Source organism: Camelina sativa, chromosome 12 (genome assembly GCF_030686135.1).
Source record: "Camelina sativa cultivar CO46 ecotype springtype chromosome 12, ASM3068613v1".
Taxonomy (NCBI): domain Eukaryota; kingdom Viridiplantae; phylum Streptophyta; class Magnoliopsida; order Brassicales; family Brassicaceae; genus Camelina; species Camelina sativa.
Window position 1 is genome coordinate 28,536,738 of NC_141891.1, and position 23,352 is coordinate 28,560,089.

A 23,352-nucleotide genomic window follows, 5' to 3' on the forward strand; every position below is an offset into this window, starting at 1 on the left:
AGTTTTAATATATTTTTGTTAAATTTAATTTAATTTATAAAACTTTAAACCCGCACATCGGGCGGGTCCTCATCTAGTATATATATAATATATAGGGTTTTAGTATTTTTTAAAATATTTTTTTGTTAGAACTCATCACTAATTTTCTTACACAAAATTGTTATGTTGTGTTATTTGAAAGATCTTATTATAGAATCCTCTTCATTTTTTTTTCATAAAAATAGCCACATTATTTTTTTATAAGTTTCAATTGATAAATATGTATTATTTTCATTTTGGTAATCTAATAAGAGGCTCAAATACAACAATTAGGATCACAAATCATAAAATAGAATTTATGTATATCATATGTAGAGGTGACATCATCAATAATATTTGTTATTTAACATTATTATTTTTTCTTTTAAATATTAACTTTTCAAATCAAATAATAAAAAGGTTATGTAATATCCAAAACATTAATTTTATTTAGATCAAATTTATATTTTTCTAAAGTTTTAACTATTAAAGTAGAATTATACTATAAATTTATTAATTTATAAATAAAAATTAATATCACTTTAAACCAATACACTACCATGGTCTTAACAGTGATTTCATTGTAATAATTTCATTATTCCCAACAAATTAATATGCCAATCAATGGACTAGTATGTATGGTTGCATGTTTCAAGTTTCATATGCAAAAGATTGCAGTCATAGAACAGTCAGCTCTACCTATTAATATATATATATATATATATATATATATATATATATATATATATTTCAACAAAAGATTAGCTCAAACAAGCTAATTGAGAAAATATTGAATTGTAACATATGTCAAATAATCCATATTTTGGACTAAATATACTGTGAAAATTCATTTTTTCACAATAATATGATCAAGCAAAGATGAAAGAGTGAATAGATGATTAATAATTAGTATTTTTTTAAAAATACGCTCATCTTTGTTTCATCATATTTTGAAAATATAGAAATCAATACATAGTTCATAATATTTGAAAATTAAAATAAAATATATTTTTTTTGGCATGTGTTGTAATGAAAATTTTGCAACTTTTTCTTTTTTGAACAAAAAAAAGTAATTCAATAAATAAAATAATAACTAAGCATTTCAAAAGAAAGGTTGTATTTCTGATCTAGTCGACGATTTTAATTTTAAAGTTTTAACCCCAAAAAAAGAGAAACAGCCTCGATACATTAATAAACACTATGAAAGTTTCCAGTCCCAAGTCGGAAATGCATTTGTTTCATACTTTCATATCTCTTCTTGTGCCATCTCTCTATTAGTTTATTCATATCATGTTTTGCTTTACAATCAACAGTTTCACACACCTATCTAGAAGAAATGTTTCTACATACAGTGTAACAGTACAACAATCTTTATATATATATATACTCAGTCTCAAATCATACTTCTATGGTACAGTTTACAGAGAAAATGTCGTATTATTAGCTGGAACTTGTGGAGTGTGATTCTTCAATCATTGACTTAGCAATCCACAAGAGCCCTGGGTCATTTCGTTTCAGTACCAGATATGGTTCTTGTGCTCCTGTGCCTTCAGATACCATCTCTTCGACAAAGCCAACAATGGAAAGGATCTCAACCGCAGCTGCAAAACATCCCAACCATGACTGTTTAACACAGATACATCACACAAAATCTGTTATGAGAAGAAGGAAAAGGTACCTGCAAAGTTGAGAATGTTGCGCTTAATTGCAGGATTTCCCTGAAATGGCATTCATGTAGTTGAACACATCAGACAGACGGTAAAATAACTCAAAGGAACTAATACTATATCAGCGGCCTAAGGAGTCCTCACCTTACGCAGCCTTTTGAATTTCATTTCATTTGGTTGTTCAATGATGTTCCTGGACCACAAGAACAAAAGTTGAATCTTCAGTCACATAACAATAGACTTACATCTGCAGATACGGTTGTTAGTTTTCTAAAGCTGAAAAAGGTACCTCACTATTTTGAGAAGCATTTGCAGCACACTGATTGCTTGACCGGGGCTAACTTCAGTTACCAAGGAACTTATAGCTTTCTTGAGACGGTTAGAGATAATGGTAACAGAGTCTTGGATCCTCTGAATCTCTTGATCATCTGGATCAGGCTCATCAACCTCCATGATTGTTTCCTTCTCTGTGACCACCGGGTTATAGTCTGGATACGTCTCTGCAATATTTGGATCAGGTGGAGCCTGGATCTCTTCATCTCCACTCCCACCCAACATTACAGTGTCATTTGATATTTTCATATTTTCAACTTCCCATATACTTGCTCGTGTTTCTAAGTCATCCGGATCAGGTTCATCATCATCTTCAGTAGTATGGGCAATATCACTTCCCATTTCATTTGATCCCGAGTAATGTTCAGGTGCAGATGCATCCCTTGGATTTGATGGGATCCATGAGTGACCTGGTTCAGTTTTGGTTGCATCAGCTTCAGTGGTATCATCAGGATCAGGCTCAAACTTACTCATAGAATCACACTGAGCTTTAGGGAGAACTGGCTGTTTATTCTCATCACGAACACCAACCAAGTCATCAGGATCAGGTTCTTCGCTGCGTTTCGAATCACTTGTTTGGGAGAGACGGCGATAAGCAGCTGCAACAGACGACTCACGAGCATTTCCGAGATAATCGGACTGGTTTCCACCAAGCCTCTGCGAAAAAATTTCATTTTCGTCGAAGAAGAAGTCTTCCTCATCATCCTCATTGATAAATTTTGTTCCATTCAAAGTGTGACCTCTTGATTTGGTCCAATCTAAGCTTTCAGCTTCTTTGTTCAACTGTCACCCAAACACTCATTCGTAAAATCTCCACCAAAACTAATATTGAGATAACAGAAACATATACCATCACTCACTGCTGTATATATATTACCTGTCTATCAAGAGCATAAAAGTTTTCATCATGCTCCGTGTATACCATGTGAGCCTGAAAATTTGATTCAAAGATTATTAGCTCTGAAATTGAAACTAGTGCAGAATTGTTTGTACTGTTTGGTGATAAGAATTCAAGTTGCAGAGAAATGAACTTACAAGCTCATGCAATAGAGTCTTTTTTATGCTCTGATACTTTCTAAATCCCTTGAGATCATCAGTCCGGAGGCGTAGAGAAATCTCCTCTCCTTGATTCTACACCAGCCAATGCAAAAAATATTTGTAAAAATCAAAATCAGAAGAGACAAGAAGTGATTTTATCTAAATAAACAAAACATGACCTACCTTGTTAAATCCCAGAAGGCATCGCGGACTAACACCAACATAACCAACTGGTGCAAGTTCAGTCATAATCCCTACTCTCCAACGATGCTACAAATATAAAACAGACTTGATTGGTACATTATCGTTATGCTGACGGTTGCAATGATAAGTTTCTCATAATTTAGATATAACCTTGTTCATAATAGCGATAATACCAGGGTCTGCTGCAAGCATGTGCATTCTCTTTAAAGCAGCAGAAGCGGGAGGGTTTAACTGCAGCAGGAACAAACATCTGGGGTCACTATATATCGAGGTCGAATTCGAAATTACTTAACAGCTAAATTATCAGGAAGTAAGTTCACTGATTTCATACGGCATTACTGCTAGTAAGGTTACAACATAGTAAAAGACAAAATAGTAACAGGGAACAGACAAAAGTCTACCATGACCTCAATCTACCTTCAGCTAAATTAAAGGAGGGACAAAGATGGCTAAGTTGACATTTTGACTAGTATAAAACGACATGGCAATAAAGAGAATTACTTATACCTCTATGCCCGGGAGCTGAAGAGTGCGGAAATCACAAAAGATGTAAGTCCCTTGTGGGAGCTTGATTGAAGCGCTCGAAACGTACGACTTCTTTTGCCTAAGCCTTGTCTCTTCTTCCTCAAAGCCAAGTATCCTCATGTCAGGCATTGCCTCTTTTCGAATGCCTTGGACCTCTTCTTCAGATACGCCCATCATTCTTATAGTCTTCTCCTAAAAAAAATGAAAACAACAAAGTAGCAAGAAGAAGCATTTATACAGAGAAATCCAAGAAACCAAACAAATGTCGACAACCTTAAGCAAAATCTACCAAAACAATGAACAAGATTGACTGCTCGCTGCATATGAATGTAACAATTCGACTAATCAGACATCTCCAACTAATCAGACAAATAACATTAAGAAAAAGACTAACCTCAACAATGTTTGATTCCTGCAAGCTAAAGCTGGAGTGGTCATCAGAGAAGGGTAACATCAAAATTGATCCTTTTCCATTCAACCTCGGAACAATCAAACGAAGCGTCTCGGCAGTAACGCCTGTAAGCTTTCTCAATTCGTAACCTAAATCTTTGAGGGAAGCTCCAGAATCGATCTCAACAGAGTAATTGTTTCCTTTCCATAGAAGAGAAACTTTTATTGTTTTTCCCATACGATGAGACAACTCTAAGCTATTACTATCGCCAACCGCCATGGATTCTGAATTAGATCCAATCAGATAATCAAATCAAATACAATCTGCAAAAATTCTACAGATATGAAATTACGATGATTGAGCGAGCGAGCACGGTGGTTTGATTTGTGTTGAACAACGCGAATTGGGACAGAACCACAAAAGATTAGAGAATTAGGTATGTAAAGAACAAAATTTTATTTATCTTCTTGATGAAGAAAAATGGATGAGAGAGAGAGAGAGAGAGAGAGAGAGAGAGAGAGAGCGAGAGAGAGAGCGAGAGTTGATGATACGTACGTATGGCACATGCGTTGACTTGACGTAAATTGGATACAATTGTGGTGATGATAAATTTTGGGAAAACTGGGGTCCAAATAAAAGAGTTGTCAACAACTGTAGAAAGAAATATCGACATTTTGAACAATTCTTTCGTTTCCAAAGGGGGAGATCAATCTTTTTGTTGAGACTTTAAAACTTCTTTACCTCTTGGATAAATCCATGAAGACACGCCAATGCAATATTAGCATAACAAAACAGTGTTCTTGTGACAATGGCAAATAATGGTCCAAGTATCAGAAGAGATTTCCGGAGAAACGATTTCAGAAACTGATCAAGTAAATACGATAAGTGAACCATATAAAAAACAAGATAAGAAAGCAACCCAATTACATACATGTATGTGAATTAGCCCTAATTTTTTAATTTGTGGATTTTCTATTAATTGTTATATAAACATGTATATCTGAGGTTCTAAAAAAAAATCAGTTTATCTCAGTTGGTCTAAGATAAGAATTCTTCGGATGTCATTTTATAAAACAAGTTATATTTGGTGAAAAGAAAGGAATAAATAGAAAAATAGATATACGGTATATTGGATGAATTTAAGAATATGTTCATCATAAAAACACGTAGCGAACTTAAAAAAATCTAAGGAAATAAGCGCATATGTACTCTTCTTGATTCTTCTTGTTCACATCATCACGTCCTGGCTTTGTTCTTGCCCTTTCTTCTCTACAATGTTTTATCATCAACCAAAAAGTCAGCAAATCAAATTTCATGTTTCTGAGAAATCAGATTTCTTTTTCTTTTGTTGTTGTTGTTGTACGTGTTTGTTGTTCAAACTCTTTTATTAAGCACTAATAATTCTAAACATTGGAAAATCTCAACTAAAGATGTGTTAAAACATACCTTTGGTTGCTTCTTCACCACGGAACTGGAAATAGCATTCTTCGGATGAGATTCTGCGGAAGCCTCAACTATTGGTCCCAAAATAGACAACTCCTCCTGCAGAGAAAGAGATTTAGAGGGGTGGGGGTGTCAAATTTGATACATTGTAATTGAAATGCAAACAAAAGTAGAAGTGAGAACGGAAAATTGTGGTACAAGACAATGACAAATGTATTATAACAATACATGTGGAGGCCAAGGAAACGATGCTTACAGTGCGGATATGGTTGTCACTCTTGAGGTGCATGGTGAAATCGTCAAAGCTATGGCAAGGAACAAAGCATAAAGAGCAAAACCAGGGAGAGGAAAACTCGTCCTGATGAAGAAGAACCTGCACTGTATTGTCCGCATCTGTGGCTTCCAGCAAGCTTTTCCAGAGCCATTTTCCAGAAGCGGCCACGGAGATGCCTGTAGGTTCTGGAATACATGGATATGCCCAAAAAATACTGTATCCTTGCAAAACTAGCTGGCAAAGAGACTGAGATACGGCGGTCTCAATTCCAACACTAGGTGAGAGCTTTAAATTGGAAACGAACATCAAATTAGCCGGAGACGGATTATGGTGAATCCAAAAATACAAGTAGGCCACAAGGCCAAATAAACCTGTACAGATAGCAGCAGCAACTCAATAACACAGCCATGTTTGAATGTAAACTCTTAATTCAATAACAAGATTCTTAACCTTTGTCGACGTTTCTAAGAGCGATTCCAGTGGAAGATAATGATTCCAAGACGTCAGTACTGAAGGGTTTTAGGTTGCCAATGGCAGTGATGGTGATAGGACCAGACACGCCTAACCTCGTCAGCGCTGATACTATAGCCGGACCGACAAGACGAGGATCATAACCATCGGGAATCAGACAGGTCCCGATGTCCCAAAAGACTGCCGTTTTCGCCATCCAGACGTTATAGAAAATCGCAGTTAGGTATTAAATCACCGACCTCGTACAGAGAAGGGAATCTAAAGGAACAGACGACAGAGAGAGAGGAAACAAACGACGGTTTAATCCATTCGACCAAAACCGACAAAGGTTTTAAAAGGGCCGACCGGCCGATACGCCGGGGCCTTTTTTTTTTTTTCTTTCAAATGGCCCCCCCTGGTCCCTTAATTGTCTTTTTTCCCACCATTCGTTTAACAAAAAATTATTTGAAAATGGTTCTACTGTTTTGCTGACAAAGGTGAGATATGTTTTCAGTTGACTAAATTAAAAAAAAAAAAATTGGATGTCTTCATTAGCCAAACGACGAGTTTCGATATTTAAAACCCAACTATACACCGGGATTTAGGGTCCTCCGCAGTTTAGCTTTTTTTTTTTTTTTTTTTTTTTTTTTTTTGTCAACAAAAGAATCAGCTCAAACGAGCCAATTAGGGGGAAAATTGTTTACAAACAAAATATGATGCGGGGAGGTACGCGCTTGGCGTGCCAAAGAATCCGCACTAACATTAGCTTTTCTTGAAATAAAAGATAAAGAAAAAGATGTAAATTCTTCCCTATCAATCTTGATGTCGTCCAAATACGTCGAGAATGCTGGCCAGTCGGAAGGAGAAGACATCATCTTCACCAAATCTGAGCAGTCTGTATAGAAAGCCACGTCTCTGAAATCATGACCGATCATGCAGCGCATCACCCAAAGGAAAGCTTCAGCTTCAGCATGTAAAGGAGATAGACTTCGTCGGAAGGTCCTAGCGCCCATCAACGGAGACACAGCTTGGAGCGAGGTACAGCACCAGCCGGCACCTGCAAATTGGTCTTCTGCTTTCCATGAACCATCTATGAAACAGCGGTGACCCGAAAAAACTGTTGGAAGGGAAGTAGTATCCGCCCTGACAGATAGACCTACAGGGATAGGGTGATATATATCTAAATCCTCCTCTGCCTGAGCCTGCTGCCACCCTGTAGCTTCACCTTCTGCAACCCTAACAATATCCTCCGGTTGCTCCACAATATTTTCAAAAACACGTGCATTCCGTGCTTTCCAAATATACCACATTAGCCAAGGAAAAGCCGCAACATGAGCCCCAGGATTCTGCTGCCCTAAGAAGTGATCCACATTCGCATACACCGAATCCGTTGGAAAGGAAATCGGGCCCACCGGCACATGGGCTAAAGCCCAAACCTGACGGGTAGGAGGACAAGTAAAGATGGCATGATTAACTGTTTCCTCATCAGCTCCACAGCGTACACACCCTATATCACAAGCAATACCACGTCGTCCCAAGTTTGCCGAAACTGAAGTACAACCAGATAAAATCTGCCACATAAAGTGTTGAATTTTAGGAGGACAGTGAGCTCTCCAAACACCAGCAAGGAGAGGTGTAATCTCCGGACCAGAGCCACAAGCCAGAAAAGTCCGATTTACATCAAGCCGTGCAGTGTGATAACCCGATTTAACAGTGTACCGTCCTGTTTTCGTGAAATGCCAACCATAAGGGTCATCCCTCTGGTTTCCTCCTAATGGGATAGCCTGGATCAAAGCCACATCAGATGGATCAAAATGCTCATGGAGCATGTCCATACACCAAGTATTTGTCCGACAATCAATTAATTGATTCATTTGAAGAGAAAGGTCCTTTACCAGGCCCTTACTTAAAGCTGGTCTCGGGAATTGAGCTGGCACCCAAGGATCAGACCATATGGAAATGGTGTCCCCGGAGCCAACCCGTTTAATGAGTCCTTTATTAACCAGAGAGCGAGCGGAACAGATACTCCTCCACCCGTAGGATGGGGAGTAAGACCTAATTGGATCCAACGGATGTGTATTCCTATAATACCGACTTTTGAAGACCCTGGCAAACAGTGAGTCCGGAGCATCAATAAGCCGCCATAGCTGCTTGGCCAAAAGGGCCGAATTAAAATCATCCACATTTCGAAAACCGAGTCCACCCAGCTGTTTGCTAACACATAATTTTTCCCAGGCAAGCCAATGCATGCCCCCTGTTTGACCATTAGTGCTCCACCAAAAATTTGCCACTACACTAGTAAGTTTTGATGTTATTGTTTTTGGCAACCGAAAACAAGACATCACGAAAGTCGGCACCGCAGTAGCAACCGATTTAATCATTACTTCTTTCCCACCTTTTGAAAGCAAATTTGCCGTCCAACCATTTGTTCGACCCTGAAGCCGTTCGCGAACAAAAGAAAAGACTTTGGTTTTTGCCCCACCCAAACTTTCTGGTAAACCTAGATAGGAACCCATTCCTCCCAAAGTTGTGATCCCAAGGACATCATGCAATTCCGATTTTAAAGTGTCATCAATTTTGTGGCCAAACTGGACCGGTGACTTTGAAAAATTTATTTGTTGGCCCGAAGCAGATTCATATTGTTTTAGGATATCCAAAATAACCCGGCATTGCTCTCTATTTGCCTTACAAAAAAACAGATTATCATCTGCAAACAACAAATGTGTAATAGGTGGGCATTTATTTGCCACCTTTATCCCTGTAATGAGCTTGTCCCTTTCTGCCTTCCAAATATTTGCAATTAAAACTTCTGTACATAAAATGAACAAATAAGGAGATAAAGGGTCACCCTGCCGGAGCCCCCTCTGTGGAATAATCAAGCCATTTGGCTGGCCATTAAGAAGAACCCTATACTCAACCGAAGTGACACAAAACATTATCCATGACACCCACATCTCTGCAAACCCCATTTTGTGTAATAAAGCCGCCACAAAGTCCCACTCAACCCTATCGTATGCCTTACTCATGTCCGTTTTTATTGCCATAAACTTTCCTTTACAAGACGGATTGGTGCGTAAGGCGTGAAATATTTCTTGAGCAATAAGGATATTATCCGATATCAACCGACCAGGAACAAAAGCCGATTGGGTCTCAGAAATAAGACCAGGTAAAACCTTCTTAAGCCGCTGACACAGAATTTTTGAAATAATTTTATACCCCACGTTACAAAGGCTAATCGGACGCAATTCGGCCATCCTAGTTGGCTTAGCAACCTTTGGAATAAGACAAATATGTGTGCGATTCAGATCCTTGTCAAAAATCCCCTCCACAAAAATCCCCTCCGCAGTTAAGCTATGTTTATTAAAGTTAATAATTCACGTGATTGTGAGATGTGTCAATTTCATTGATTTGAGCTTTTACGATGTGTAATATAAATATTTACTTTAAACAAATTAAAAGTTAAAAATATTAGAAAAATTCCTTTAAATACCACTATATTTTGTTTTTCCAACAATACCACATTTTAGTTTTTTTTTTCCAAAAATAGCACAAAAGTTTTTTTTTCGAAAATTACCACAAACACAAAATTTAATTTTTAAGGATGTAGAATTTTTTTTTTTAGGTTTGGGTTGACAAATTTAGTTTTAGGGTATAGTTTTTAGGGGTAAGGTTTAGTATTTAGAATTTAGAAATTAGTTTTTAGTATTAGAACTTTAGTTCAATTATGTAGTATTTTTGGAAAAAATATATTTTAGTAGTATTTTTGGGAAAAAACTAAATTATGGTATTTTTGGATCAAAAACCTATTTTAGTGGTATTTATGACAATTGCCCAAAATATTATTATAAAATTTTTAAAAATAATTATAAAAAATACTACTTCTAAATCTAAGTTACTAATTCTAAAATAATAAATCATACAATAAATTAATATAATATCATAACTAAAGAAACTATGCAGTCAATTATTAATCCTAAACAAATGGCCAAAAAAAGAGGTATCTTTGAGAAGAATTATATTCTTCTTTCATTTTTTGGAATTATTAAATTACCATTAAGTTTCTTTTTTTTCTTCTGATTTTCAGGATAGCATATATAAAAATCATTGTAATGCAGAGTTTTTTTATTCTTAAGTAAAAACATATTAAAAAACTAAATACATATATTATTTTTATGTTAAATTTTAGCTCTTATTCATTCAGATAGAGTGCATATAAAATAAAGAACGAGTCTATTTTTATATTTTTATTTAGATAGAAATTGCTATTTTTCCGCGCTATTCTCCCGTCATTAGTCTCTAAAACGCAGTCGGCATTTATTTCGGACAATATCTTGATTGCACAGGAAATATTCCATGAGCTTCGTACTAACCCTTCGTGCAAAGGTAAATTTATGGCCATCAAGACGGATATGAGTAAGGCTTACGATAGGGTGAAATGGCCTTTTGTTGAGAATTTACTCAGGAAATTTGGTTTTTGTGAAAAATGGACATCTTGGACCATGTGGTGTGTGACATCAGTCCAGTATAGGGTCTTAATTAATGGTCATCCTCATGGGTCTATTGTACCTCATCGAGGCTTGAGATAGGGTGACCCTTTGTCGCCTTATCTTTTTATTTTATGCACAGAGGTTCTTATTGCTCATTTTCGGAAAGCCGAGCAAGCAAAGCTTCTTACCGGCATAAGGGTTTCAACTGCTAGTCCTCCTATCTCTCACCTTTTATTTGCGGATGATAGTTTGTTTTTTTGTCGGGCTACAAAGGAGCAGTGTGAGGTGGTGTTGAGGATCCTTAAGCAGTATGAACGGGTTTTGGGTCAGCAAATCAATTTTCAAAAATCGTCTGTTCAATTTGGACACACAGTGGATGTTAATCTTAGGGAGGACCTAAAAGGAGTTTTGGGAATAACAAATTTGGGTGGGATGAGCTCCTATTTAGGTATCCCGGAGAGTTTGGGTGGCTCTAAGACAAATTTTTTTTCGTTTGTCCAGGATAAGTTGCAAGCACGGGCTAGTGGGTGGCCCGCTCGGTTGCTATCGAGAGGGGGTAAGGAGGTGATGATTAAGTCCATAGCGACGGCGGTTCCAACCTTTGTGATGTCGTGTTTCCGTCTTCCAAAGACGATAACGAGGAAGCTGACTAGTGCCATTTCGAATTTTTGGTGGAGTTCCTCTGGGCAATCAAGGGGTCTCCATTGGATAGCTTGGGATAGGCTGTGCTGTAGCAGAGATGAAGGGGGTTTGGGGTTTAGGTTCATGGACGATTTTAACACGGCTCTGCTAGCCAAACAGCTTTGGCGGCTGATTTATGTTCCGGATTCTCTTTTTGCACGGGTATTTAAAGGCTGCTATTATCGGCATTCTGATCCTTTGGATCCAATTAAGTCTTACTCGCCGTCTTATGGATGGCGGAGTATAGTCTCTGCTTGCTCTCTGGTTAATAAAAGACTGATTACACGGGTAGGATCTGGTGCTTCCATTTCGGTATGGACAGACCCATGGATTCCTGCTCAATCCCCGAGACCAGCACTGAGCACATGGTTTCCTTTTGACCCTTTGCTACGAGTTTCAAACTTTATTGATAGGAGTTCTAACTCCTGGGACATGGCTCAGCTTACGACTACCTTTGTACCGGGAGATGTTGCTATAATTTCTGTCTTACCGTTGCGACAACCGGACAAACCAGATTTGTTGGATTGGCATTTTACTAAGTCTGGTAATCCAGGTATCATACTCTCCGTTCCAATGTGACGGCTATACGTTTGTTCCAAGTATTTGGGCCAAGCATTATACCTCTTCAGGCCTCTGTTTGGAAACTCCGCTGTCCTCCGAAATTACGTCATTTTATGTGGCAAGTGCTTTCGGGTTGTGTTGCCGTGACAGCTAATCTACGGAAACGCTGTATCAGTGATGATGCCACATGTGGTCTTTGCGGTTTTCGGGAGGAGACAATTAATCATGCACTCTTTGAATGCCCGCTAGCCAGACATGTTTGGGCTTTGTCGCAGTTTCCGACAGCCTTGGGTGTGTTCCCATCAGAGTCCATTTTTACTAACATGGATTTCCTCTTTTGGCGATTTACCAATGTTACATCACAGGAAATATATCCATGGATTTTGTGGTATATTTGGAAAACGCGCAATGACAAAATTTTCAGTAACCTGGATTCAAATCCCCTGGCTATTTTACGGATAGCAGAGGATGAAGCACGGGCATGGGCTCTGGCCTAGACAGAGGGTACAATTTTAGATTCGATGGATAATACTTTGGTTGTACCCAATGGGATTGGGAGATTAGGAGTTTCCAGGTCTTTCTCCAGTTATATTTGTTTTGTGGATGGTTCTTGGAAAGCAACAGATAGTTATGCGGGTCGAGGATGGTTTTGCACGTCACCTTTAGGTTCTGCTCCTACTATGGGCGCTGCCAACCTTCGCTGTAGTCTCTCCCCTCTTCATGCCGAGGTTGAAGCCCTTATATGGGTGATGCGTTGTATGATTGGGGCCGACAATCAATCTGTAGTCTTTCTTACCGACTGCTCTGACTTAGTGAAGATGGTGTCTTCACCTTCCGAGTGGCCAGCCTTTACGCCTTATTTGGAGGACATACAGGCGGATAGAGAGGGGTTTATCTCATTTTCTTTAGTCTACGTCCCTCGCTCTCAGAATGGTAAAGCGGATAATTTGGCGTGACGAGTTCGTACAGTTCCGCACTTAGTTACCTATGTAAACAATGTTTATTCGTATTGGCTTGTTTGAGTCAATCTGTATGCTGTTGTCAAAAAAAAAAGGAGAGTTATATTTTTTCCTCTATAATCTATTTTAAATGTAAGAACAGGGGTGGCTTGGAGCAAATTTGACTCTAAAATAGAGATTGCTATATTTTTCTTTATAAAAAGGCAAATATAGAGATGAGTTGGAGATGCTCTTAGAAATTACAATGCAATGTTCATGCATATAGACCATGTGCCATCATGTTTCAAACTAGCATCACATTAATATATAAGTATTGCTACATATTTTGGAATAACTTATAGATCAACTTAAGATATGATGATATGTTTGAAATTTGAATGAATAAGTTAAATCAGTTGTACTATTTCCCACCAAAGCATCTTCAACTCATCTCTAACTCAGTGGCCAACAAAGTAGATGACTTCATTACTATTTCCCACCATTGTTCAACAATGAAAAAAGATGTCCAAAAAATAAAATAGAACTTTCACAGTTCAAAAATGAGGTTTAGGTACACAATTAGTTTTACATTGTGTACCAAAAAGCCTCTTTGTTTGTATACATCAAACCTTTTTCTTCTTTCTTTCTTTTGGGTTTCCTTTGTGCCAATCAAAAATCCCATGCTCAAAACTTCACGCAACAAAAACCAAAAAACAGCGATCAAATTAACATTCAAACGCATTATGCATCTTTATTATTCTCACCATCAACCTCATCCTCATCCTTGTCTGCCTTTGTCAGCAATTCTTGATCTTGGGAGGTGGGACTGGACTCAGAACCCCCATCAATGGACAAATTGGTGATTTCACCAGCAACAGAGCTTGCATCGCCTTCATCAGTGGCATCTTCTGAGACATTAGACTCTGTGTCTGATTGTTGCTGGAGGCTCCAGTACATGATGCTGGCCGCCAAAATAAGCATCATCTTCTGGTTCACCTGTATTCACACACACAAGTAAACTGACTCAGAAAAAAAACCTGTAAAGCATTCAAGCCTGTTTCAGTATGTATATATACCTCTATGATATCCTCAGGCAACAGGAATATGGAGCATCCGAGCTTTCGTGCAACACTGATGATGTATGTGGCATTCAACTTCTTATCTTCCTCTGTTTAAGTGTCAATTACAACAAAAAGAAACTCACTCTTCAGAACAGTACTGACAATTAATAGATGACTTAATACCTGAGAATAAAAAGCACCCAGAACCAATAGGCAATGAAGTTGAAACATCATATTACCTGTTTCTCCATTGGTAACGAGGCTCCAGTTGACAACTCTCGGCTCTACCGCACTAAGAAGTTCCAGAAAGAACATTCCACTTGACAGGTTCTTGTCCTAATATCAGAGAAAAGCAACCATCAAACTTTTAGGTTTCTGAAGATGGCTCTCCATGAATCACATCCTTACTTAGTTGACACTTACCCTGAAGCTCTCAGCCTGACTAGTTCGGCCCCCTTTCTTCACTTTCCTATTCGCCCAGTTTAGAATATCTGCATCTGTAATTTCTTTACCTTGCGAGTGAGATCTCAAGTTCTTCAGAAGTTGGAGCATTGTATATCTCATCAGTTGCCACAAGAGTGCTGCAGATGGAACAATAAAATACATGTCATTCTACCAATTCGAATCAACTGAAACTAACAGACTATAGATGAGAAGCAACGGTACGAAAAATGCTAATAGTTACCAATGCAAAAAATATATTTTAAGCTGACGAGTCTGATAGATGGACATGCATTATCTTATTGGTAAGCTTTTCATGAGAACTCACCGAGAAGTAGTTTCTTATTTCCTTGCACAATGTCATTACCAGCTACATTGACAAGGGAGAAGCGCAGTTCCTTCCCGATCTTTACAACTTCATTGCAGTTCTCAACCTTTTTGAATGGCATTTTTATGGGAGGTTTATTTGCGTGTTTCCAGTTGACCGAGCCAGGTGAAACTTTGTCGAGAACTTCAAGAAGAACCCACCTGAAGGAGATGAGGTTTAGATACGAGCAGATAGAAAATAAAACGTCCTCAAACAGAAATCCATAGCTCACCCATTCCTCAGATCCTCAAAAACATTATTGACGTAAGTGGCAGTGCCAAGACTATTAATCCATAGGCGGAAACATCTTTCTTCTCGTGAAGTTTCCACATCATCTGTCATCATCTCAGCAAATGACGTCTTTGAACTGTCAACAGTCAATCCATTCCTGCAACAAAGAAAATAGCACTAGTAATGAAGCAAAAGAAAAATCACTATCAGCTTTTTCTGACTCGTTTGGAACCCCGTCAAATCAATATCAGAGGCATAATCAAATTCAAATAGTACCACAATTTTATCACGCAACACCAATGGAATTTTGAGCTAATTAATAATAAAATAAATAAAACACTGGAAAGATACACTCAAATTATTTAAAGCAACCTGTCAAGTTTGCTTACTGACCTGTTCTGAAATATTTGTGCCACAAAAGCAAGATTAAGGTTTGCTGAGCCGTCCACTATATCCTTAGGAGATAGATAACGTTTACAATCCAGCTTCTCAGCCTGCTCAAGAACCTTTTTTGCTCTTTCTGTGGGGTCTTTAGTATCTAATGCCACATGTGTACTGTGTTCTGGAGCAAGGGCATTAAGCAGGTATGCATATGCCTCACCGTCCTGAAAACAGAAAAGAAAGCTGAGATCATGATAAACATGAAAATGCACTTCATAACATTCTTAGTTTATAAATAAATCATGGACATGTGCCTTGAACAAGGAATAAATACATCACAGTCAAGACTTTTATAAAATTGTAACTCATGAGCAATGCTGTAAATAATAAAGGGAATATATGTTATTGAGGACAAAGGGTAGCAGGGACAAGTTACCTTCACATCCGTAGAAAAATTTGTAACCTGCTTTTCATAACCAGCTTTCTTCAGATGAAAATTCATCCATTTAAGCAGAACTTTTTCAGGAGCCAATCCCATGAGCTCCTCTGCATCCTGCAACGTCATGAAGATTTTATGTAGTTTCAGTCTCATAACAATAAATCCACGTGGAAGCGTCAAAAATACGTCAAATATATATTTACCTGAGTGTCGTCCACCAATTGGAAAAGCGAAGGAGTTTTCTTAAAATTGAGATCAGCCAACAATTGGATCTGATATTATACCCCAAGAACAACAAAAATGTCAGGAGTTAGAAAGTTTTATAAACAAGTCAACACTGAACAAAATGTAACCATCATATGATTTCCTATGAACTATTAAAGTAATATGACACCTAGAAATGGTGAGTACCTTTATAATCTGAGATATCAACCCAAGTACGAGATATGGCTTCATAACAAAAAAAGAAGAAGAAAAAAGATCAATCAAAATTGGAAGATGAAGCCAAGCACAGGAACAAAAGATTTATATCATCCTTGTAATTTACTCACTCTTCCTTCAGCTATGTCCTGTGTGCCAATGTTGACCACGGTGCAGCCAATTGCTTTGGCAGAATTGAGACCTAGAGTAAGGTTCTCATTCCTCTCCCATGGGTTAAGGGTTTTCTTTGTGTTGATAGCTCGTTCGTCTATGGTCCCAGGAACAGCAACATTTATAAGCTTACTGCAAAAAGTGACCAAGATGACTGACTACTAAGAAATTTCAAAAGGAAAAGCAAAAATCAAGGAAGATGAAAGGAACACATACCACAAAAGAACACCATCTTTAACAAGGTCAAAGAAAGCATTGGTTGCAGGATCGATAGGAAGATAGCTCTTCAAGAAAGGATCATCTCTCAAGTAATTATTGACATGGGAAACATAGGAAGCCTTCTCAGATTCATTGATGGCATGATGAACCGTTGTAGTACTGGTTTTGAGGAATGAAGAAGAACCTTTAGATCCTCCTGTTTTCTCGACACCTCGGGCTTGCACGCTTAAATAGGCCCGGAGAAAGGTCTCGAAATCGACTTCTTCATCAGCATTGGAATAAGACTTGTCCAATACAGATTTGATCTCATCCTCATCAATGGTACCGTTAAAAGCTTTCAACTTTGAGAAAACAGGAGGTAAATCTCCAACAGTGAAACGCTCTAATTGAGTTTTGTTCGAAACAAACTAAAATGCACCCAAAGAAAAGAAGAGTTTCAATTTCAATGCACACAGAAAATAAAAGGTGGTGTTAATCCTGAAAGAATCAAAAGAGAAGCGCGATCTAAGAGTACCTTGGATTTAAGGGTACGCAATTCGACTTGTGTAAACTGGCTCTGTAACCATGGATCAGAGACAAGAACACCAACGTAACTAGACATTTTTTTTTCCGCGAAATCAAGAGAGCCAAAAAAACAAATCCCTGCAACATAGATACACATGTCCTTTTAATCAAACAGGAACCATAAAAGACCAAACTTTTTAACCCAGAAGACCAAAAACAGCATTTGAATTGGTAAAGCAACGATTTTTGAGATAATTATGGCGTTGATGATGCATCGATCCGATGTAATGGGAAGAAGAGACGATGATGATCAAAATCAAATATAGAGAGAGGAGGATGATGATGATGATTGACCTTTAGAGAAGATTGAGAGATTGAATGTGATTCGTGTTCATATCGTGTCTCTCTCTCTCTCTCTGGATAAAGTTTTGATCTTTGAAGAGCTCAAAGAGATCTGTTTCGAAATTAATGGAATTGTAAGTTTCCCGAGCGCACGACCTGCGACGATATGGAAATGATATATGACAACGAGACATAGATAGAGAGAGATGTGAGGTGAGGGTTTCTATTTCGTATTTATTTTGTTAATTTAATTTTTAATCATTATTGAAATAGAAGTTGAGTGTTCCTTTTTTTTGTTATTTAATAAAAAATTATAATAAATAGAGAACCTTTTGTCTTATACTATATTAAACTATTAATCCCGCGGGATAAGTTATTTGTAATTAAAATATTTCAATTATAGGTTATTTTTGTTTGTTAAATATATTATAATTGTATAATAATTGTTAATTTTATGGTTTAAATTTTAAACCATATAATACCGTAATATAATTTATTTTTTACAGATTATTAATTTAATGAACTTAATTAGATATGTTTATTTCTTTAGCATCGATAGTGTTAACAAAATAATGAAATGATGTTTTAGTTTCGTAACACCGAACTAATGATATTTTAACAATTATATAAATATCGACCAAACCCGTCCCGCCATATAATCCCATCCTGATATATTTAACTCTCACTATATCATCTTAATTTTTAATATTTATTATTTTGTATTATAAATATTAGATTGAGTTAGTATGATATTTATTAAGATTGTAACCATTAACATTTTATAAGATTGCTTCTTATAAATTTAAATATTTATAATACTTAGAATTCTTAAAAAAGTTTGAATATTTCTCATATTCAAAATTTCATAAATATAAGTTTCAATCGAAGATACCTTTAAAACAAAAGGAAAAAAAATTGCCAAAAAAAGAAAGTAAAAAGAATTCAACAAAAACTAATTTGTTTTTTCTTCCAAATTGTATAAATCATATAAATTATAAAAAATAGAAAGCAAATAAATGAGTTACAAATTATATAAATTTAATTCATATATTGATATCTTGAAAATATGAGAGGTTTTAACTGTAAATCTTTTTTAAAAAAAAACAAATGATAACTATGATAATTATAAGAAGATTTTTAAAAAAACTTGAGATGAAATGTTAAAACAAAGCGATTTTGCTTTGGTAAGATATGAGATGAGATGAAAGGACTTTGATCTATTTATAGTTATATACTTATATGTAGAGGAATGTGATAAATGTTAGCAGTTAATAGATTTTTGGGTTAGCAGTTAGTTCAAACTTTGATAGGTAATATTTCATATTCTTAGCTTTATAGTAGGTTTTGAAAGCATTGATAATATTTTTCCTTAATAATTTGTTGGAATATGGAATGATAAATTATGATCCGATATACCTCATTAAATGATTTAATTTGTTTCTACTTTGATTCTGAATTTAGGATTTTTAAGGTAAGTGAAATCAATGGTTTTCAATTCATTTTACATATTAATTCCGTTAGAATTATTTTACGATTTAAATCTCTGATTTCATTAACATTTTCTTTAAAAAAAGATTAGATGCAAGTTTAGTGAAATTTCATTTAATTCTATTAGGGGGTGTATTGAAACAATAATTTTGGAGGATTTGATGGGATTTAGGAAATTTGAAATTTTGATAGATTTTAGGGAAGTTGATATGATTTATAGTAAAATTCTTTCAAATCCCACCTAAAACCATGAGATTTGGATTTCTGTATTTTTAACTAAACAAATCCTCTCAAATCCTCCAGAATCTCTAAAACTTATTAAAATCCAAATTCACAATCTGTTTTGAATAACAGTGGATTTTAAAGTAGATTTTTAAATCATCAGTTCAATAATAGTGAATTTCAGGAGACTTTTTAAAATCTATGATTGAATAACATAGGATTTGTAGCTTTTACACAAATCACTTAAAATGTCAAGTTGAATACACCCCCCTTAGTTTCCAAAAAGTATTTTTGAGCAAAAAGTTGCTGCAAAAATACTAGTATAGATGTAGTAACCCGTGCTACAGCACGATATAAAATATTTTCATATAAATTTTGAATTCATAAAATGATTAAAATTATATTAACACGGTTGCTATAGCATATGTGCGTTAATTGTCATTTAAATTAAAAATAAATTCCCTTCCCATTCTCTCATTTAAGATTCCGTCCCATCTTTTCATTTCTCAGTTCCGTCCCATCCTCTCATTTCCCAACTCATCCCCTCTCATCCCGTCTCATCCTATCTAATCTCTTCTTATTTCATCCAGTCTCTTTCCGTCTAGTCTCGTATCCATCAAAAATTTTTTGTCTTATGTTCGTTCTTTTTTAAATAATTACTTGTTAGATAATATTTATTAAAAGAGACTGAGTAAGAAATTTAATAAATAGAGAACCTTTTGTCTTATACTATATTAAATAACATATCTAAATAACATAGAAACTTTAAGGCTATATATAAATATCGCTACACACCATAGGTTAGTTTTCATTTCCACTTCATTTTACATTCATTTCAATAAAAAAAATATATATTGCCTTTAAAGTTCCTATTACCTTTTGAAAGGAGATTAGCACTTCATTTTACATTTGAATACTTGAGAGAAGAACTTGAATAACCTATATACCAAGAGTAATAAATAGAATAACCTCTATTTTTAGTATTTTCGGTTTTAAAAAAAAATATATTCTTTAGAAAAACTAGATTATAAAAAAGTCAACACAGTATAAGATTGGCTCAAACCAGCCAATGCGAAAGAATTATTATTAACATAAGTAACTAAATGTGATACCGAACGAACACGACATGCTAGGTTATCGGCTTTACCAATAAGCCAACAAAGATGACTCGTCACCAATATGTTCCATCACAAGCACTTGATGCAGGCGAAGGAACACTTGCCCATCGTAGTAACCGCCTTGCTAAGGGTTTTGGATGTGGAGAAATAGGGCATCAAAAATCTAATTGTCCTCATCAAGAGCGATGAGGGCTGTTCACGGGAGATGACCCGATATATGATGAAGCTCCGGAGGATAATGAACATGATATGCAAGTTGAAGAAGTTTTGGTTGATACTGTGTTGATGTTGATTACACGTCGAAGTTTTTTGATGCCACATAGTGCTGACGAATCTTGGCTGCATACGAACATTTTTCACTCGATTTGCAAAATACATGGAAAAGTTTGTCGCCTCATTGTTGATTATGGAAGCTACACCAATGCAATTTTGGAAGAGGCTGTTCATAAACTCGCCTTAAGTACTAAGCAACATCCAGCCCAATATCGCTTGGCGTGGTGGTTACAATTAAAAATAGATATGCGTATTTCTAAGTGTTGCCGTGTATTGTTTTCGTTGGGAGCTAACTACAAGGATTTACTTTGGTGTGATGTTGTTCCCATAGATGCTTGTCATCTTTTGTTGGGTCGTCCATGGCAGTATGATCGACGCACAATGCACGATGGCTTTGCCAACACTTACAGCTTCACATTTGAAGGAAAACGCATCACCTTATTGCCTTCCCAAGAGACTACAAAGACCGGTTCAAGTGACAAAGTTGCTGACCAGACTACAAGAAAATTTGGGGAACACAAACATGCTCTGTTTTGTACTCAATTACAATGTTATGCTGCTACTCAAGACACATATACGGTGTGAGCTCCGAAGACGGATTCGTCGTCTTCTTTAACTGTTGATCCCTCTTATGCAGACCTTCTCCCTACATTACCATTGGTATGATTTTATTTTTTGTGCATAAATTCACGAGTTCTCGTGACTCCTTTGATGAAAAGATGGTATTTTACAAGAAGACTCACCAGAGGAGGTAGCTCTGAGTTTAGTTTCCCTTCTGGTTCCATAAAGTCTCATGTGTGTTTCATCGATGGATCATGGTATATTTTAGATGCTCACAGCGGACATGGATGGATTGTACCTATAAGCGATAAAATCGTAAAATCCTACATTTAGGACTGAAAAGTTTATGTCGATGTGTGTCCTCTTTGCTTGTTGAGCTTGAAACCGCAATGAAGAGTCCTCTGGCACTTTCTATGAATAGAGACTATTAGCACTCTCTATGAATAGAGTCATCATTGTGATAGATTGTTCGATAGATTGTTCATATCTCCTTTTTATGACTGTTAATAACAACGATCGGCCTATATTTGCTTTAATGTTAAAGGATTTTATGTAGTATAGATATTTTTTGTATTGTTGTAAAACACTTGGTGGACTCAACCTGACCGGCCCTCTATCAGTCCTATGTACGGTCCATTAGACTTAGGCCCATCGGCCATATGTGTTAAAGGCCCATTCGGCCATGTTATTATTCCTAGTCGGTTTTGTACTTAGTCTCCTTGAGACTCTATATATATGTTGTAACCCTCCTTGAGATTATGAATAAGAAGAATAAGAGTTTTCCCTAAACCTCTATTTACAACACGTTATCAGCACGATAGCCTCTTAACCCTAAAACCCTAAAGCAGCCGCCGATTCCCTCTTCTTCCCTAAACCCTAAACCGCCTTCTTCTTCTTTCTCTTTCTCTTCGAGATTCATCTTCTTTGTCTCGAAGATCTCTTACTGATCCACGAGCATCCTTAGCTCGTGATTAAGTTCTTAACAAAACCTGATCGAGGTTCGTTGGTTCGCGGTTTCGGGGGTGAGTTCGTGAGGAGCTGTTCGCGAGGAGCTGATCGAGAGAAGCTGTTCGCGGGAAGCAGTTCGTGAGCAAGGAGGAGAGGAATTACCGAGGTCTTTAGCTCCCGGTCCATACCAGTCAGAATCCAAAAGGTGTTAAGGTAAACAAATCCGAAAACCTTTTTAAAACCCTATAACTCGAATTTGGACTTAAAGCTAAAGAACCCTAAAACATCCAAGTACACAATCTAACAAATCTTAAATTCCCTAAAACCTAAGACTTAAAAATCGGATTGCTTAGGTTGTTAGATTGTTTGCTAAATTGCACAAATAATATCAAGCTTGAAATTTGGTTGATTGTTGCTTGATTGTTGCATAAGAACCTAGAACTGATTTAGATTCATAAGGATCAAATTAAAACAGATTGTTCTAGGAAGTTAAAACTTGGATCATTCATGCATAGCAATTAGAATCGGATCATGTATAGGTTGTTTAGAATTTCGGCTGCATGAATTAAAACTTTAAGATTGTTTAAACTGTTCTTGAGAAATTCAAGAAGAAAACATGTTAGATCCTAAATTCATAGGCTCGAAAATCTTAGAGTTGTTTCTAGGATAATTTCCAAAACTTTAAATCATTATCCTAAAGATTAAGTAAAATTTACATTAAAATCCTAAGTGAATATCCGATTAAATTAAAACTTTTGATAAGTTTCTATTAAATAAAACTTTAAAATCGGAATTAGTATATTGGTTAGGATAAGTTCCTAATTAATTTAGTAATTATCCTGAAAGCTAGAATATTTCCTAAAACATAAATTTAGTAAATCTTAAGGAATAGGAAATACTATTTAGGATTGTTGCATGCATTTGATTTTGTTGTCTTGCATGCATAAGGAATTAAACCAACGAAAATATACATATAAGGCATGGCATGGTCGGTCTCAAATACCGCATGGCCTAAGGCATGGTTCGGTCTTAAATACCGCATGTCCTGAATATTCATTGCATGGTTCGATCTTAAATATCGCATGCTAACAATCGGTTGTCTATCTTTATGCAGATGGCAAACCTCAAGAGCCTAGACTAACCAATTCTGCAAGCT

General features: G+C 36.5%; 5 protein-coding genes across 5 annotated transcripts; 1 reads left to right on the top strand and 4 right to left on the bottom strand.

The window, feature by feature from the left end:
- Positions 1 to 1,276: 1,276 nt before the first annotated feature.
- Positions 1,277 to 4,871, bottom strand: LOC104732544 (uncharacterized). The gene is made up of 10 exons (XM_010452106.3): positions 4,180 to 4,871; positions 3,768 to 3,977; positions 3,411 to 3,491; positions 3,240 to 3,326; positions 3,054 to 3,149; positions 2,896 to 2,949; positions 1,975 to 2,801; positions 1,830 to 1,878; positions 1,697 to 1,736; positions 1,277 to 1,619 (listed from the first exon to the last, which is right to left on the bottom strand). The coding sequence occupies exons 1-10, from the start codon at positions 4,453 to 4,455 to the stop codon at positions 1,459 to 1,461; spliced, it is 1,881 nt and encodes a 626-aa protein (XP_010450408.1). The 5' UTR covers positions 4,456 to 4,871; the 3' UTR covers positions 1,277 to 1,458.
- Positions 4,872 to 5,259: 388 nt separating this feature from the next.
- LOC147930998 (uncharacterized) lies at positions 5,260 to 6,258 on the bottom strand. Its single transcript, XM_087478519.1, has 3 exons — positions 5,876 to 6,258; positions 5,623 to 5,718; positions 5,260 to 5,445 (listed from the first exon to the last, which is right to left on the bottom strand). Exons 1-3 carry the CDS (start codon positions 6,197 to 6,199, stop codon positions 5,413 to 5,415), a joined length of 453 nt encoding a protein of 150 aa, XP_087334645.1. The 5' UTR covers positions 6,200 to 6,258; the 3' UTR covers positions 5,260 to 5,412.
- Positions 6,259 to 6,338: 80 nt separating this feature from the next.
- LOC104733795 (uncharacterized) lies at positions 6,339 to 9,597 on the bottom strand. Its single transcript, XM_010453343.2, has 2 exons — positions 7,074 to 9,597; positions 6,339 to 6,544 (listed from the first exon to the last, which is right to left on the bottom strand). Exons 1-2 carry the CDS (start codon positions 9,595 to 9,597, stop codon positions 6,339 to 6,341), a joined length of 2,730 nt encoding a protein of 909 aa, XP_010451645.2.
- A 2,996-nt stretch (positions 9,598 to 12,593) lies between these two features.
- Positions 12,594 to 13,028, top strand: LOC147930999 (uncharacterized). The gene has a single exon (XM_087477125.1). It carries the CDS (start codon positions 12,594 to 12,596, stop codon positions 13,026 to 13,028), a length of 435 nt encoding a protein of 144 aa, XP_087333251.1.
- A 444-nt stretch (positions 13,029 to 13,472) lies between these two features.
- Positions 13,473 to 17,749, bottom strand: LOC104732545 (fimbrin-5). Its single transcript, XM_010452107.3, has 14 exons — positions 17,599 to 17,749; positions 17,255 to 17,382; positions 16,738 to 17,147; positions 16,482 to 16,653; positions 16,342 to 16,380; positions 16,134 to 16,202; positions 15,928 to 16,044; positions 15,504 to 15,715; positions 15,112 to 15,267; positions 14,841 to 15,040; positions 14,495 to 14,652; positions 14,311 to 14,407; positions 14,087 to 14,178; positions 13,473 to 14,006 (listed from the first exon to the last, which is right to left on the bottom strand). The coding sequence occupies exons 2-14, from the start codon at positions 17,339 to 17,341 to the stop codon at positions 13,752 to 13,754; spliced, it is 2,064 nt and encodes a 687-aa protein (XP_010450409.2). The 5' UTR covers positions 17,342 to 17,382; positions 17,599 to 17,749; the 3' UTR covers positions 13,473 to 13,751.
- Between the last annotated feature and the right edge of the window lie 5,603 nt (positions 17,750 to 23,352).